This window comes from Paramisgurnus dabryanus, chromosome 6, assembly GCF_030506205.2.
Source record: "Paramisgurnus dabryanus chromosome 6, PD_genome_1.1, whole genome shotgun sequence".
NCBI classification, from domain to species: domain Eukaryota; kingdom Metazoa; phylum Chordata; class Actinopteri; order Cypriniformes; family Cobitidae; genus Paramisgurnus; species Paramisgurnus dabryanus.
In genome coordinates, this window is record NC_133342.1 from 33,675,636 (window position 1) to 33,694,800 (window position 19,165).

Consider the following 19,165-nt stretch of genomic DNA (forward strand, 5'->3'; position numbering starts at 1 on the left):
TAATTAGCAAATCCAGGTGATTGGAACAAAATACTGGGGAGGACTTTTACTCCTGGCACATGGATTTTACACCTCTGAGTGCAACCCAAATGTCAACCAGAACTCGTTGTTTTCTACGGCGTGCCATATCTAAAACAAATGTGGTTCTCATGTATTTTTTGTTATGTGGGCCACATACCTCAAAATGACATGTGAACCAAAAGAACATTCCCGCCATTTCTGAAGCTATGGCAAAACAGATATGGTTACCATTTGGCCCATATATATTCAGCCATGCCATATCTCGACCAAATGTGACAGCTGAAATCCACATGTGACCCACATATGCTTGCTATCTGGGACTTGACTCTGATCTTGTTCAGTCTTTTTGATTGCTATGACTTTGTGTGATTTAGACATGTTGGTTATGACAGAGTAAATATAATATTGCAACTGAGGTGTAATTTTCTGTTAATGCTGAAATACTACAGTGGAAGACCCAGAACTCTTGTCCATCTGAAGGATTTTGAAAAAATACTGCACTTAAAAAACTCTGTGGTGTAAATTAGACACACAAACATCAAGATTCAGGGTATGAATCTCAACAATTGTGACAAGGAAAATAGTAAAAATGTCTATTATTTATTTATGCTGCAGTGCATTCTGGGAGTCCTGGATGAGATGCAGCTTAACACTTTTCATTTTATTGTCACCATTGTTGTGATTCATACTTGGATTCTTGATATTTGTGTGTCTACATTAAACAGTGGTTAATTTAAGTGTTAGTGTTTTAAAGTTCTTCGGAAAGACAAACGCTATGAGATTATCACATTATTGTCAGAGAAAGATGCTTCTGATAAGTGTATAAACATTAAATTAATACATAAGCTTTATAGATGATGTTTAGACTTTATGTACAGTATTAACCACCATCAAAGAATTGCTTTATAGCCTTTCCCCTGTCATAAGAAACATGTCGTTAACCCACAAAGTTATGGCAATCAAAAAACTGAACAAGGTAGGAGTCAAGAGTCAAGTTCAACTAAAACAAACACTGATCACAACAATTGTGACTTTAAATTAAACAAAATTTAAATATTTGACCCGTCACGGAAACCAGGGACACAAGTCGGCAGCACAAGTTTCGAAAAAATGAGAATCAAAGGTTTCTTTTTCAAAATTTGCGATTTTTGTTTTATTGCAGAATCTGTTAGTTGAGATCACAAAGACGCCTCTCCATGTTTGAGATAGCAGTTTATGTATATTTAAAAGCGTACCTTTTGGAGTTGAAATAGGCTTGTTTTTCCGGAGATTCTAGCGTGCAGCGGGGGGCGTCATTGTCTGTTGCGGCTTTCACATAGGATGCGGTGTGCGCTGCGCTATGAAAACCATTCATTTCAATGGCTTGCGCAGCGCGAGGGCGGGTTTTTGTTGCGCCAAGCAAAGCGCGAGCGCAGCGGAGCGCAGCTTTCGCTCACGCCGCGGTCAAAGTTCAAAATAGTTTAACTTTTGCGCTGCGCTCTGTGACGATTACCCGCGCGGCCAATAGAAACGGGGCATCCAAACTAGCAAAATGGACGAAAGCTTATACTCGGGATTCTCAGAGCTTTATAATACAAGTTTATGTTCCTACAGAGACATCGGAAGGAAAGCCGTGTCATGGAAACACGTAGAAATTCAAGTTGGCATGTCAGGTGTGTTTTAAGTCAAGCAGCTTGTTGTAGGAATGCTTAAAGTTACGTGAAATGGAGACGAGCAACATCAGTCTCTGTATTCTTCGTCGACTATTTAACGCAAATATAAACACTGTAGTAATTTATTGAACACCCCGCCTACTTTGGTCTGGCCATCAGAGCACAAATCGCTTGGCTGCGCCGAACCCAGCGGCGAGCGCAGCGCACACCGCATCCTATGTAAAAGCCGCATGTGTGTATATTTACATACTGGATAAGCTTGTGTTTTCGCTTCCGCCCCCAAAGGGAACAGCGTGACTACTGAATAAGGATAGTTCCCCCAAAACTGAAAATAATGTCATTAATGACTTACCCTTATGTCGTTCTAAACTCGGAAGACCTCCGTTCATCTTCAGAAACACAGTTTAAGATGTTTTAATTTTAGATTCAGTCCGAGTGCTTTCTGTCTACTCCATTGAAAATCTATGTATGGTCAGAGGCGGACAATCCATGTGTCATGAGTAAAAGTCCTCTCCAGTATTTTGTTCCAATCACCTTTATTTGCTAATTAGCACAGTTTTTCAGCAGGAGGTGACCTCCTGGCTCGTTGGTGTTTTAAGCCCTCAACGAAGCCTTCAAGGCAGCGCTGCCTGGAAGGCACTCCACGTGCCCTGAGTGTTTCAGCCAATCACAGCACTGGTGCTAGATATTGAGCCTTCCACCAGCTTCTGGCAGTTTGAGCTCACCATTGGTCAGGTGAGTAGCGCAGATATGGTAAGATAGGAATGTGACTGAATTTGAATTTAGCTCGAAATGTTTCGAATGTTTAAGTGACGTGCTTCCTAGTGGTGGGCAGAGCGAGGCTTCGTGAAACACTGAAACAGTTGAATCAATTGTGCCGTATTTTTTGAGGCTTCGAAACATCAATCCGAAACCGCCTCCACAGTGACACCTAGCGGTCGTTTGCATGTCTTTACATGAAGCAGCCTTGACAAGATTTTAGACGAGCGCTAACAAATTGTATCCCACATGTTGTTTGATTGACACACAAGTGATAGAATGGGAGAGTGGATAGTGCTCTCGACTCTCATGCGTAGATCTTAGGATCGGACCTGGGAAATGCATGTGCTACGCATCATAATTAAATGGTTTTTGTTGTTGTTTTAACATCTGTTTGACAACTACATGAGCTTTTAGGCTCACAATTGTCGATAACTATAGGCTATTCGGGTCTATTTAATGAAAAAAAAAATAGAATAGAGATATACCAAATAAATAATAAGAGATTCATAAAATATATCAAGCCATAATATGCAACATTGTTTACATATAAAGATCTTTATTCAAATATATAAATTGTTCTGTGTTGATAAACTCAACCAGCTACTTTTTTACATATAATTTCTCCAGCCTTTGAAAACATTCTCACACAAGGGACACTTGTTGCTGGCATGCATTTTTTGTAAGTAGCCTAAGTGTTATAAACCTATGAGGAAAAATCACTTCTTTTCAGTAATTTATAGTATTTGATCTTGCCAAAAACGCATCTATGAGGTATTGTCAGTTTTGTTTCCTACCCTGTCAGTTTAAGATTCGAAGCAGATTCGACAGGTACGCCACCTTTCGAAATACTTGTGAAATGCACCGCTTGGTGTTTCGAATCACTTCATCACGTGACATGGGTGTTTCGAATCACATTTCGGAGCAGTGTTTCGAAACATTTACGCTTCGGGATCTCGACACAGTGTCGAAACGTCAGTTTCGCGGGAGCCATCCCTAGTGCTTCCACGTGTCTGTGGCACGATTTTCTTTTTCGTGCCAGTTTCATGTATTGGTTACTCAACTGATTTTCCTTTTTTTTTGTCGCTTGGGATTGGGGTTAGAACAACTTTCTGTTACAGAACGTTACATCCTCACCCTTACCCCATTCTAAACCCAACTGAAAACAGTTTAAACTTCTGACATATAAACCAATGCATAAAATGACATCCACATTTATGCCAAACCCAACTTTATCCTCACGTGAAAACAGCCAAAAAAAAAATGAGAGAAAAACCACAAATCTAACCCCAATCCTTAGCGACAATGGCTTGATAAAATGAAAAACGATGGCGTGAAAAAGCAATACGTGAAACTGGCACAAAAAGACAATTGTGCCACAGGCACGTGAAGACGTGACAACACGTCACTTAAACGCTCGAAAAACTTCTGAAAACAGTCACATTCCTATCTTACCATATCTGCGCTACTCACCTGACCAATGGTGAGCTCGAACTGCCAGAAGCTGGTGGAAGGCTCGATATCTTGCACCAGTGCTGTGATTGGCTGAAACGCTCAGGGCACTTGGAGTGCCTTCCAAGCAGCGCTGCCTTGAAGGTTTCGTTAAGGGCTTAAAACACCAACGAGCCAGGAGCTCACCTCCTGCTGAAAAACTGTGCTAATTAGCAAATAAAGGTGATTGGAACAAAATACTGGAGAGGACTTTTACTCATGGCACATGGATTGTCCGCCTCTGTGTATGGTGTAAGATTGTGTTGGAGCATCGAAAATACAGTTTGGTCCAAAAATAGCAAGAAATACGACTTTATTCAGCATTATCTTCTCTTCCGGCGTGAAGTCACATGACTGCAGTGACGCGGCTGCCCTGTCCCTCAGACATGTTTGCTTAGTTTTTTTTTTTTTTTTTTTACTCATAGCGTGTCTCTCCCCAGACTGTAAATGCAGCTCGGGCGCACAAAACAAAATAAAAATAAAAGAAGCTGGGGCGGAACAAATAACAGTCAGCCGCATTGTACGTCAGCCGCGTCACTGACTATGGGGCACCGCAGTCGGATGACGTCAAAGTACCGCGAGAGCTCTTCAAGAAATCTTACGGAGTAGTTTAATTTCGACTCGCTCTTGCGGTACTTTGACGTCTTGCAGCGCAGCATGAAGTCAAACTCATAAGTTACACAGAGTTCGTAGAATTCTTTATATAATTGGCTACATGTTTTGTCTATCAATATTTTCCATGAAGTCATTGGCTGATAGAGCAACGAGCGAGCGATCGGTAACATCCCTTAAGGACTTCACGTTTTCAACGGTGCTGTTTTTGGATTATCTATTATACTACCTCCCTATTTTAAATACAAAATTTGAAGGCGGGTTCATGTGTTTAACGGAACGTAAATACCGGAGTGTAATCTGATATACCCTTACATGTTACGATGTAAATAGTCCTCAGATTGTATATTATATTGTATTACCAGAAGTTCATGCTAAATCTGATGTAAACAATAGACTATATATCTATATTTCACGGAATATACGCATTTGTGGACAAAAATCATTGGATGATTCACACATCTGAAACAGACTGGATTCGACTTGTGATCCCCACAAAGGTAAAAGTCCTGTTTATTTTTGCATGTTGTTCATTGGGACTTCTGTAATAAAATACTACATATGATGCTAGAACATCTGTATCTCAAAACGGCTTAACAGGGGGTATGGCTTAGCTAAATGAGATTTAAATGAGCCCCATTGTCTCTCCAGCCAGGGAAAAGGGAAAGTGTTAACTTTTTTCTTTCTCAAATTTCTCAGCTTTCTCTTTCTTGAATGTGTTACATTTAAATGGCCACAACTTCTCAAAATCTTATCAGATTTCCATGTGTTACACATCGTTAGAAAGCACTTTCAGAATCTATGAATAACTCAAAATGCCCCAGATCTGACTTGTGTCCCTAAAAGAGGTGTAAAATCCATGTGCCAGGAGTAAAAGTCCTCCCCAGTATTTTGTTCCAATCACCTGGATTTGCTAATTAGCACATGTTTTTCAGCAAGAGGTGACCTCCTGGCTCGTTGGTGTTTGAATCCCTCAACCAAGCCTTCAAGGCAGCGCTGTCTGGAAGGCACTCCCCATGCCCCGAGCGTTTTAGCCAATCACAGCACTGGTGCTAGATATTGAGCCTTCCACCAGCTTCTGGCAGTTTGAGCTCACCGTTGGTCAGGTGAGTAGTGCAGATATGGTAAGATAGGAATGTGACTGTATTTGAATTTAGCTCGAAATGTTTCGAGCTTTTAACCTCTCGATGCGCACTAGCTCGCGGACGGAAGGACGTCAGTTTTTTTAATGCTGCTAACAATATATATATAGCCTACTGTGTACAAACAACAACAACAATAATAATAACACTACTATACATCGTTTAAAAGGTCCAAGGGTTTAGCGTCAGTGTATGGTGTCCGTTTTGAGATTAAATTGCTCTAGTATCATAAATATAGTATTTTATTACAGAAGTCCAGATAACAACATGCATAATATAAACTGACTCCTTACCTTTGTGCTGGTATAAGGAACGCGAATCGAATCCAGTCTGTTTCAGATGTGTGAATAACCCATAAAAACTCTCCAACAAAGTACATCCAATGACCAGTTTTGTCCATAAATGCGTATAATCCGTGAAATATGGATATATTTTCCATTGTTTACATCAGATTTCAGATGCACGTCTTGTAATAGATTATAATATACAATCTGAGGACTATTTACATCGTAACACTTGTATATGAGAGCACACTCGCGTTCAAAACCAGCGCTCAAACATGATTGTACAAGTAGGCGGGAGTATAATACATAATATCCAAACAGCGCTGTCTAATATCGTGACGTCATCTGACTCGCGCGTTCCTCCAATGACTTCATGGAAAATATTGATAGACAGAACGTGTAGCCAATTAGAACACGAATTCAACGATCTTTGTGTGAAGCTTTATTTCCTGGTGTGGATACGGCATTTTATACGCTTATATAAGGATAAACAATAAAAAGAACGAACGTGTATGCATGTAAACAAAAGACTTTTATTTTGTGGCTGACTGGCACTTAGAAAAGGCACTAGTCTTACAAAAACTCTTGCAAGAACCTCATTTTTGGGTCTATTGACTTCAAACGTGAAATATAACTTCTTTAGACTTGTGGCTTTGGCCTCATTGCATTTATAGGTTTCACACATATATTTATCATTAAGATTTTTAGTGTTAAAAAAGATGTTATGCAAAAAAAAAAATATTACAATGTACTTCAGCCTCTCTAACTTTTTTTTAATCTTAAAATAATTTTGAAACATGGAAAACGAAGCTCAAAGTGTCTTCTATCTAATGATACCACAGTTATGCTTATACTATAAATGGTTTAGTAAAAACAGCCCTTTTAGTGAAAGTAGGTATTTTCATGGTTTCGGGCCAGAATGGGGGTGCTTTTCAAGAGGTTAAGGGACATGTTACTGCGTTTTCTCGTGTCCGTGGCACAATTTTTTGTGCCAGTTTCATGTATTGGTTGCTTAATTGTTTTTCCTGTTTTTTTTTCCATTGTTGCTTGGGATTGGAACAACTTTCTGTTACATAAAATGACATCCTCACCTTAACCCAAGTCCAAGTGAACGCAGTTTAAAACTCTGACAAATAAACATATAAACCAATGCTTAAATTGACAAAGTGCCTTTAGGGTGAAATGTAAGTTTTTTGCTATAATGTTTTGGAGTAAAACATTTCGGGTAAGCCTACTATGAGTAATCTTACCACATGCAGTTTAAGACCTATTAATGGATACAGTATAAATATGCATAATTATTAAAATATATATGGACTTTGAACTTGTTTTAACGCGTCTTTGCTCACAGCCATTAGGAAACAGGTTTCCCTCGTAGATGGTTTACTTTTTTTAAATTTGCTAATAAAAGATATCAAATAAATTTGTTTTTATATTTACTCGTAGGAATAGCTGTGTTATAAGTGGGATAATGTACAAATAAATCTCTTCAGTGATATCAAACTGTCGGGAACATGTCCGTACCTCTCCTTACACCTAACTGCGATACTTTCTAAATTATGAATCTTTCTCAACTATATTATTAATCAAACGTACACTTAAATTGATAAGAGCAAACGTTGGCGACCACAAGTTGCAACTAATTGCGGGCTGCAACAACGCAAATATACTGGTTCATTTGGCGGAACAAAGTATATAAAGTGGGAGGAGTTGGATCTATATCCAACCCCGCCCCCTGGATGTTGTGTTCCGCAGTGAGGACCATCTCCGGACATGTGAAAACATGGTAACATGTCCCTTATATGCTCAAAACATTTCAAGCTGAATTCAAATACTGTCACATTCCTATCTTAGCATATCTGCGCTACTCACCTGACCAACGGTGAGCTCAAACTGCCAGAAGCTGGCGGAAGGCTCAATATCTAGCACCAGTGCTGTGATTGGCTTAAACGCTCGGGGCATGGGGAGTGCCTTCCAGGCAGCGCTGCCTTGAAGACTTTGTTGAGGGCTTAAAACGCCAACGAGTCAGGAGGTCACCTCCTGCTGAAAAACTGTGCTAATTAGCAAATCCAGGTGATTGGAACAAAATACTGGGGAGGACTTTTACTCCTGGCACATGAATTTTACACCTCTGGAGGCAACAGTGCTAGGGCCAGAATTTAAAGGGGACATTTTATGAAAATCTGACTTTTTCCATGTTTAACTGCTATAATTGTGTCCCCAGTGCTTCTATCAACCTAGAAAATGTGAAAAAGATCAACCCAGTAACTTAGTTTTGGTAAACCATTCTCTGCAAGCATGTGAAAAAATAGGTCATTGTAATTTGGCTCCTATTGTGATGTCAGAATATGGTAATACCGCCCCCTTTATGTGCACTATCCAAACACAGCACTGCAATTTAGTTCAGAGAGAAAGAGAGTGAAAAGAAGGACTTGACAGCACAATTGAGTTTCAATTACAACAAACCACCATCATTGTGATCAGTGTTTGCACTTCATCCGCTCATTTGCATTTTAAATGACACACCCAAAACGGCACACTTTTGGTCAGACCTCTATTAAAACCTAGTAACTAGGGCTGGGCGATTTCGATTAATCGTTTTATTATACGTGGTCGATTCAGAATCGATTTTTTCCCCATATTTTTTCCTGCAAACAATGAACGTAAGATTAACGTTAATCAAATTACTAGTCTTCTTCACTAGATGTCACCCTCTTTTTTGCCTTGCACAATGTTACCAAGGAGCCTGTCATTCTTTCATTCAGTGCTTAAAATGGCAGTTTTAGGTGCTTCATCGACGTGATGCCCCCTTAAACCGGAATCAAAAATTGAATCGAATCGATTTGATAGCTTTTGAATCGAAATTGAATCGATCTGGAACATCTGAATTGATACCCAGCCCTACTAGTAACTTCTACCCAAATTTGCATTCTGCATCAACAATCAGCCTATAAAACACAATCATGGTGACAAACAACAACAAAGCTTCATGCCGCAATGCATGCTGGGTACCAGGATTGTAGAAAACTCATTCATAAATCCCATCATGCATTGCAACATGACAAAAATTTAGCAACTTTCTTACCATTAACTGTCACCATTGTTGAGATTTGTATCAGAAATCATGAAGTCTCTCTTAAGCAAAAAACAACAACAACAAAAACACACTAAAGCGTTACGGCAGTCTCATTCAATGTCATTTGCATAGAGCTTTTTATATGCTTGTTTCTTCATAATTTTTGTGATCAAATGTTTCAATGATTTGTTGAGTAGAATAAATTAAGAATGTCTGGAAGGTTTTGCCTCTACATAAAGCAATGAACAAGTGGTCTTACTACAACATTGTTGTTATTGCTAAAAAAGGAGAGTTAGATCAGTGAAGGTCAAGGGACAAAAGCCTAACTAAAGGAAACACTAATCACAGTAATGGTGACTTCAAATGAACTCATAACAAACACAAACTTAAGATTTAATGTGCTACATTTTGTGATAAATGTCTATTTGACTTGTGAGACATCACGTCAGAAAGAAGATTTGTCTACTAAATCACGCATGTGGATGCTGGAATAGTTGAGCACTTGTATTTTGTTCTGACGGCTGTTTAGAAGTTAAACTTAGAGATGCTGATAGAGAGGCAAACGTGAAAGATTGCAGCTTTTGGAGGCATACACCCAACAGTATTCATCTATTGTATTTAATAATTTGTCTTTCTTTATTATTTTAGTATTTTCTCCAAAAAACGAGTCATCAAAATAAAAATTTAGAGACAGGAAAATGTCCAAAATGTAATTGATCTGAATGACCAGCAGGTGTTCACCATTAATGTCTTAATCATCACTTCATTATCTCATTAACTTTAACACTGATTCAGAGTTATATTTTTAACACCAGTCTTTTTTAACACTGATCTTGGTGTGGATTATATAAACACCAAATAGTGTTGATTTAACACTGGTAGAGTTAATTTAACACTGGGGATTTTCCTGTGTATATATATATATATAATTTTATAATTTATATGTTATTCATATATATATTTTTTGCTCGTAACTTCCAGTAAACTCCGCTAAATAACAACAAAGTACTTTAAACGTAGTTTATTTATATAACAAGCAAAACCACAACACATTGATTACATAGGAAACCAAAACATTAGTTATTTCGACGAGGCATTTGTTCAAGAGGTCAGTTTAGCAACTAGTCAGACAATAAAAAAACGAAACCGGAAGTAAAGTTCGGATGAAACCGTCTATATATATAAAGTACTAAGAAACATCATTTCATCTATTCAATTATTTTGAGAGACTTCATTAAACTGTATATATAATTTATTTGAATAAAATATAAATAATACAATTATAATATTACTCACAGTAGTTTCTCTAGTTTACAGGTTGTATCCTTCAGTATTTCAGAGAGCAGCTTCACTCCTGAATCTCCTGGATTATTATAGTTCAGATCCAGTTCTCTCAGATGTGATGGGTTTGATCTCAGACCTGAAGCCAAGGCAGCACAACCTTCAGCTCCAATACTGCAGTTATACAGCCTGAAGAGAGAAGAAAAACTCCTCACACTTACAGCAAATTAAAAAAATGTGTGTGTGTGTGTGTGTGTGTGCGTGCGTGCGTGCGTGCGTGTGTGCATGCGTGCGTGTGTGTGTGTGTGTTTGTGTGTGTGTGTGAGAGAGAGATTTATTTTTCATTTTAAAAAAATATTGTGACCTCATAATTTATATGTCCTTATATGTCCTCTTTAAAACAATCTGACAAATGTAGACACCTGACTGAAATTAGAACAGCCTGTTTGTTAATAAGAGAGATTTAATGTCTTTTGAGTTTATTTTATCTAAGGCAGTGGCTGGAAGTCAATTGTAGTTTTGTGTTTCTCTTTCCTTCATTGATTCTGCTCATTATTAGGTGTCTTCAATGATATAAAAAAAAATATCACTCAAGTGATCATTTAAGTATCCAATTTACTCTAATGCTGCATCAATGTTACTTTAACACACTGCAGGTGAAATCAATTAATTCAATAAACACAGCGTGATTGACGCGGACTCAGATGGCGCTTTTCCATTGCATAGTACCCCACGGTTTAGTTTAGTTTGGGTCGGGTCAGCTCACCTCACTTTGGCGTGGTTAGCTTTTCCATCGAGTTTAGTATCACTTCGGAGTGGGAGGGATTATAGGCGTGTCGTTATATTTACGCTGCCTACTGCTGTGACATCATACACGTGAGAGCGTTGTTATACATTCCCATACATTCATTTATTTCTCAGTCTGCCACAAAATTAAAATTGGCCACCACAAATAGATGTTTGCACATCGCGTTTATAACTACCTCTGTCTCACATGACAGTTTCTGTTCAAACACCCGACCCGTGGCGTCAGTCGACGGCGCTCCGCTGAGCCTCATTCAGTTGCATTTAAGCATATATAATGCAGACGTGCACGTCGCGAATGTGCCGCCACAAACTGCAAGTCTGGAAAAAAAACTGTTATGGTGTCCCGGATTCTCGACCTGCGGATGTTTTTCATCGCTAAAAGGGTGTTTGGAAACTTATAGCAGAACACAGATAACAACATGTTTGCTTGAGACGGCGCAAGCTAGCAGTAAGCTAAAGCTAATATTTACATTATAGCGATGACGTGACGATTATCTCAGACCAATCAGTGATCTACAGTGTTTTCGCGTCACGTTTGGTATCAGCTCGGGTCGCTTGGAACCCCAACCGAGGTGGTACGAAAAAAAGTATTGGGTACTACGTACTGCACCCAATGGAAAATCTCCCAAAAGTAAGCTGACCCGACCCAAACTAAACTAAACCGTGGGGTACTATGCAATGGAAAAGCGCCAAGAGTGGACTCAACTACAGCCCTGCTCTAACACACTTATATTTATTACTAAATAAATTATAAGATTATCATTTATTTACATAATCTCATTAGCCATCACTATTAATGAAGATATTACTCACAGTAGTTTCTCTAGTTTACAGTAAGGATCCTTCAGTAGATCAGAGAGCAGCTTCACTCCTGAATCACCTGGTTTATTATTGTTCAGATTCAGTTCTCTCAGATGTGATGGGTTTGATATCAGAGATGAAGCCAAAGCAGCACAACCTTCAGATCCAATACTGCAGTTAGACAGACTGAAGACAGAAAAAAAAACTCCTCACACTTACAGCAAATAAAGTCATGAATATTTTGAGCAGCATATACAAATAAAGATTAATTTACAAATACAAATAAATAATTATAAAATGTGTGTGTGTGTGTGTGTGTGTGTGTGTGTGTGTGTGTGTGTGTGTGTGTGTGTGTGTGTGTGTGTGTGTGTGTGTGTGTGTGTGTGTGTACAGCAATATATTTACTGAACATTAAGATAATGTTTTATAACAGTTTTAAAATAATAAAATGCAATGTTTCTTTATCATTTACATAACAATCAATCAATCAAGTCAATATAATAAACAGTTATTGTTTTAAACATTGTGTGAACATTGTTGTTGCTCCTTTCGACCAAACATTCAGCAATCCCCACGAGTTGTTGCAACCACGAACAGCACAATATGTCCCGGAGCCATGTGGGCGTGTAACACCATTCATGGTTTACTTTTTCTGCACGCTAACCAAAGACAGTAAAAGATGCTAACTCGCTAACCGGAAGTGCTTGGCAGATACAACAGGAAGTCGTTGGCAGAGTGAAAGGCTAATGGCGGCCCGCCTATTTCACCCAGGAAACTTGTCTATAGATTTTGCTGTAATAAAGCTAGTAGGCTTTAGTAGCTTCTGTAGCACAAACACAATCACGTAGTCCGCCGTTATTGTTGTTGCTGTTACGTGTGACGCTTCCGACACGTGATGTGATGACGTTTTCGCTTCACAAAATATACGGATTGGCTGTACAGACGAAACTGCAAGGGTGTCGGTTTCAGATTTATCCACTTTAGGACCCGGTTTCAAAAAATAGCGGATTCAGTCTCCCAAAATGCCGGATCCGTGTGGATGAAACGCCAATACGATAACAAATTTATATGTATACAGTGATACGCGTCTCCATGTGGACAGCCCCTAATGCTGAGTTTACACCAAACGCGGTTTGGGCGTCAAAATCGCGTCTACCGCGCGTGGTTTGCCGCTTGAACAATTTGGATGCATTCGCGCGTGTAGAGCGGAGTAGACGCGCGGAAAAAGCAAGCATTTGACGCGCGTCCGAAGCAAAATCCGCTTCTTGTGGGAGGGGCAACTGCTGTGCGAGTGTCTGTTTGCAAGATGACTGATGTTACTTGTGCATTTATCAAGAGAGTTACCAGTTTTGTATTGGGTAACCTTACTATGGGGAAAAATAAACGGCGCGGGTAGATAAACGTCACGTGACTCAAAAGTGAAGCGTGTATTACAACTTACCAAGTTGCCCAAAGTCCTTACTGACACTCTTCCAAGCGAGGTCCTTTTTATTCCTGTCTCCACTATAGAAATAACAACTTGTGTCATATAGCTTCGAGTGACTGCTTCAGTGAGTGACTCCGGGCGGGGCTGCCACCACAGCAGCAAGCAGGCTCCTGATTGGTTAACGCGGCGCGAAATTCCGCCAAAGTTCAAATTTTTCAACTCGGGCGTCAGCCGCAAATTCGCGTGAACCGCAAGATGCACAAAAAGCACCATTCGCGCTTACCGCGCGTACCGCGCACAACGCTCAATTCGCGCCTTTCGCCCGAGCTTCACGCGCGAAAGAGGCGGAAACGCGTCTTCCGCGCCGCGCCGAACGCCTCTTCCGCGCCGCGGGACCTCCTGACGCGCGTCAACGCGTCTTCACATTGACTTAACATTGAAATCACTCGCGCTTCACGCCCTTACCGCGGTCGGTGTAAATGCAGCATAAGGCAGTGTCTGGAAGTTGTAGTTCGGCTCATTATCACCAGGTGTCTTCAATAATCAAATAATCACTCAAATGATTGCTAAAGTATCTAATTAACTCTAACACTGCTTCGGTGTTACTTTTAACACCCTGCTGGTGGTACCCATATAAACACCGAGCTGGTGTTAATTTAACACCGGGGATTTTGCTGTGGTGTGTGTGTGTGTGTGTGTGTGTGTGTGTGTGTGTGTGTGTGTGTGTGTGTGTGTGAGAGAGTGCGTGCGTGCGTGCGTTGTGTGTGTGTGTGTGTGTGTGTGTGTGTGTGTGTGTGTGTGTGTGTGTGTGTGTGTGCGTGCGTGTGTGCGTGCGCATGCGCTTTTTGCGTCAATTCTGCAAAAAAAGTAACAAATTGATATTTATTACAAGACTTTAAGATTATATTATACTACAATTTATTTACATAATCTCATTAGTCATCAAAATATAGAAGATATTACTCACAATAGTTTCTGTAGTTTACAGTGTGAATCCTTCAGTAGATCAGAGAGCAGCTTCACTCCTGAATCTCCTGGATTATTATTGTTCAGATTCAATTCTCTCAGATGTGATGGGTTTGATCTCAGAGCTGAAGTCAAAGCAGTACAACCTTTAGCTCCAATACTGCAGTTAGACAGACTGAAGAGAGAAGAAAACTCCTTATACTTACAGCAAATAAACTGAAGAATTATAATTATAAGAGTGTGACTATTATTAGCAGCATATAAAAGTTAATATTCATTTACACATAAAAATAAACGATTTAAAAATTAAACTGTGTGTGTGTGTGTGTGTGTGTGTGTGTGTGCGCGTGCGTGCGTGCGTGCGTGTGTGTGTGTGTGTGTGTGTGTGTGTGCGTGTGTGTACATGCGTGTGTGTGTGTTTAAAAATTCTGCAGAAAATGTATAAACTGTAACACATTTAAATTTATTACAAGATAGACTTTAAGATTATACTATACAATTTTAATTTATTTACATAATCTCATTAGTAATCAATTTTATGAAGATATTACTCACTCTAGTGTCTCTAGTGTACAGTGTGGATCCTTCAATAGATGAGACAGCAGCTTCACTCCTGAATCTCCTGGTTTATTATAGTTCAGATTCAGTTCTCTCAGATGTGATGGGTTTGATCTCAGAGCTGAAGCCAAAGCAGCAAAACCTTCAGCTCCAATATTGCAGTTATATAGCCTGAAGAGAGAAGAAAAACTGAGTGACTATTTTTAGCAGCATTTAAAAGTAAATATAAAGATAAAAATAAATGATTTTAATATTAAACTGTGTGCGTGTGGCAAGGGTGTGTGTGTGTGTGTGTGTGTGTGTGTGTGTGCGTGTGTGTGTTTAAACATTTAGCAGAATGTATAAACTGTAACACATTGATAATTATTACAAGATAAACTATACGCAGGGCCGGCGTCAAGGGGGGGGGGCATTCGCGGGCAGTGCCCCCCAAACAGGTTGTTGTGCCCCCCTACAAAGTTTTTATTAATTTAATATATTTCAAGAATAAGTTATATAAATTAAACATTGAATGTTTTATGACTTTTTAATGTAATCAAATGTGAGGAAAAAATTGTTGATATATGTTTTCTTTTATTAAAATAGACCAGTTTCTCTGATTGGTTGTATTGCCAGCTCTTATGCGTCATTAGGCTTTAGCATATTTGTGACTTGATACTAGCAACTTGTTTTATCGCGGCATTTTATGGATCGTGTAAAATATGGATATTAGAACATTTAGAATGAACCAGCACCGCCTGCTTCATCTGACTTCATGAAAACACAGACTGGCTCAAACTCAGAGATTAGAGGTCGAGGTTGAATTTACAAATCTACAGGACACTGTTTTAAGGAAGTTTAATGTTCGTACACGCCGTCTTCAGCTATTTTAAAGGTAAGTTAGCGTTGTTTTAAATTACGTAAGCTTAAATGTGAAGTGTGGCTATAGACCGTTAACAGCATTATGACGTGATTATGGTAAAGCGGCTTTTTTAAAGCTAGGACGCGGTGTGCAGCGGAGCTCAGCTTGAGCTCATGCCGCGGTCGAAGTTCAATAGTTTTGCGCATAGTTTGTGGTCTGCTATTGCGTGCCCCCCTCCGTTGGAAGTTAAGTGCCCCCCTGTTAGTTATGGTCTGGCGCCGGCTCTGACTATACGATTGTACTATACAATCATTTATTTACGTAATCTCATTAGTCTACAGCCCTGCTCTAACACACTTATATTTATTACTAAATAAATTATAAGATTATCATTTATTTACATAATCTCATTAGCCATGAATATATTACTCACAGTAGTTTCTCTAGTTTACAGTAAGGATCCTTCAGTAGATCAGAGAGCAGCTTTACTCCTGAATCTCCTGGTTTATTATTGTTCAAATTCAGTTCTCTCAGATGTGATGGGTTTGATCTCAGAGCTGAAGTCAAAGCAGCACAACCTTCAGCTCCAATACTGCAGTTAGACAGACTGAAGAGGGAAGAAATATTCATCACACTTACAGTAAATAAATTATTTTAAAATAAAATTGTGTGGGCGTGTGTGTGTGCGTGTGTGTGTTTTAAAATTCCGCAGAGACCGTAACACCTTGGTATTTATTACAAGATAGACTTTAAGATTAAACTTTATAATAATTAATTTACATAATGTCATTATTCATCAATAATATGAAGATAATACTCACAGTAGTTTCTTTAGTTCACAGAGTGGATCCTTTAGTAAATCAGAGAGCAGCTTCACTCCTGAGTCTCCTGGATTATTATAGTTCAAATTCAGTTCTCTCAGATGTGATGGGTTTGATCTCAGAGCTGAAGCCAAAGCAGCACAACCTTCCTCTCCAATACTGCATTTAAACAGCCTGAAAAGGGAAGAAAAACTCCTCAGACTTACAGCAAATAAAGTCATGAATTATACTTATATGAGTGTGACTATTTTAAGCAGCATATACAAATAAATATAAATTTACAGATAAAATAAATTATTTTAAATTAAAACTGCACAGCAAAATCCCTGGTGTTTAAGCCCCTAACGGGGCCCTTCAATGCAGCACTGCATGGAAGGCACTCCCCGCTCTCAAGCGTTTCACTGGCGCTACCCAGAAAGCAATTACATTTGGCCCGGATCTGTTTTAAGCCCAATGCCTCTGTTTCAATCTTAGAGACGTTTTCTGATTGTGAACAAGATCCGTGCCAGATAGAGGTTTCAGCTTAAACATCTAACTGCCATCAGTTCAGTATTTATATCATTTTACAGACCTGGCTCAGATCACTTTTCCCATAGGTCAGTGGTTTTCAACTCCAGTCCTCGGGCCCCCCCTCCCAGAAAATTTTAGATGTCTCCTTATATGAAACACCTGAATCCACTCACCCAGCTAACAGAAAAAAGTTCCCAAAGTTCCCAAAAACTTTCTGCCAACTTAAAAAGTGTCCAGTTTTCTTGACGTTCTAAGAACGTTTTTGTGTTGTCACAACATTAGAGGAATGTTACATTTTTCCATTTTTAAACGTTATGACAATGTCATGTTTTAATGTTTACACAATGTTTAAAACAACAACTGTTAATTATATTGACTTGTTTGATGGTTATGTAAATGATAGAGAAACATTGCATTTTATTATTTTAAAACTGTTAGAAAACATTATTTCTGAATGTTCAGTAAATAAATTGCTGTAGAAACACAATTCACTTATTAGGTTTAGATGTTGATGTTTTGTTTCATTTTAAGTCACCATTATTGTGATTAGTGTTTGTTATAGTTGGACTCTTGACTCTTTACATTTTGCTTGCTACTTTTTTCCTGGTTGAGTTAACTGTGTTAATACACCATATTTGTTATGAGCGTGTAAAGTTAATAGTGTAATTCTGTGGTTCTTGATACATAATAGTAAAGATCATCACATTATTAGTTTACTTATCAAAAGTGTGTTTTCTGTCAATAAAGTTTGAGATCCAGCACTTTCACAGCAGTTTGTCATTAAGGAGTTTTAGAAACTTTGGACAAAAAATATCCGTTTTATAATTGGGATGCACAAACATCAAGAATCACAGTATCAATCTCAACCATGGTGACAATGAAGTGAAAAACTTCATGCTGCAATGCATGCTGGGTATCAACGAATTACAAATTCCATTCAGGACTCCCAGCATGCACTGCAGCACGGATAAAGAATGATTTCTTTAATTTTATTTTCTTTGTCACCATGGTTGAGATTCATAGTCTGATTCTTGATGTTTGTGCGTCCCTATTGTTCAGCTGAGTTTTTTGTCCAAAGTTTCTAAAACTCCTTAATGACAAACTGCTGTGAAAGTGCTGGATCTCATTTACATTATAGACAGAAAATAAACTTTTGATCAGTAAATTAACCAGGTGATGTTCTTTACCAATATGTACCAACCACCACTGGACTACACTATTAACTTTACACGTTCATAACAAGTGTGGTGTGTTAACACAATCAGAGAAAAAACTACCAAATAAAAAGTCAAGAGTCAATAGTCCAACTAAAACAAACACTAATCACAATAATGGTGACTTAAAATGAAACAAAACATCAACATCTAAACCTAATAAGTGAAATACAGCAATTTATTTACTGAAAATTCAGAAAAAATGTTTTATAACAGTTTTAAAATAATAAAATGCAATGTTTCTCTATCATTTACATAACCATCAAACAAGTCAATATAATAAATAGTTCTTAGAACGTCAAGAAAACTGGACACTTTTTACGTTGGCAGAAAGTTTTTGGGAACTTTGGGAACTTTCAGGGAACGTTCTTAGAACTTTTTTCTGTTAGCTGGGTGAGTGGATTCAGGTGTTTCATATAAGGAGACATCTAAAATTTTCTGGGAGGGGGGCCCGAGGACTGGAGTTGAAAACCACTGCCATAGGTAACCGAAATACGTAAGCTGTGTCTGACACTGATTTGGTCCAGATCTGCAATACGAATCTGAGCTGATACTGATGGTCAGGCGGTGCTGGATCGGTGCTGGCACATATTCGCAACCAGAGGTGTAAAATCCATGTGCCATGAGTAAAAGTCCTCTCCAGTATTGTGTTCCAATCACCTGGATCTGCTAATTAGCAAAATTTTTCAACAGGAGGTGACCTCCTGACTTGTTGGTTTTTAAGCCCTCAACGAAGCCTTCAGGGGCCCGTTTCAGAAAGGTGGTTAAGTGAAAACTCTGAGTTTGTTAACCCTGAAATGAAGGAAACTCTGGAGTTTTCTGTTTCAAAAAGGGAGGTAGGTTGAACCCGAGACAGCGGGGTAAGTCAAGCCTGTTTCAGAAGGAGAGGTAACTTATACTCCG

At 38.8% G+C, this 19,165-nt stretch overlaps 1 protein-coding gene across 2 annotated transcripts in view; it reads right to left on the reverse strand.

Moving 5' to 3' along the window:
* The window catches only part of LOC135767050 (uncharacterized), a 73,307-nt gene that overhangs the window by 39,305 nt on the left and 14,837 nt on the right, over positions 1-19,165 (reverse strand). The window contains exons 7-12 of one of the 2 annotated variants that reach the window (XM_065276638.1): positions 16,539-16,712; positions 16,151-16,324; positions 14,874-15,047; positions 14,320-14,493; positions 11,939-12,112; positions 10,334-10,507 (exon numbers count right to left, since the gene is read on the reverse strand). In XM_065276638.1, coding sequence (XP_065132710.1) covers positions 10,334-10,507; positions 11,939-12,112; positions 14,320-14,493; positions 14,874-15,047; positions 16,151-16,324; positions 16,539-16,712 — 1,044 coding nt within the window. The remainder of the gene's footprint in view (positions 1-10,333; positions 10,508-11,938; positions 12,113-14,319; positions 14,494-14,873; positions 15,048-16,150; positions 16,325-16,538; positions 16,713-19,165) is intronic. The other variant, XM_065276639.1, reaches the window with a different exon arrangement.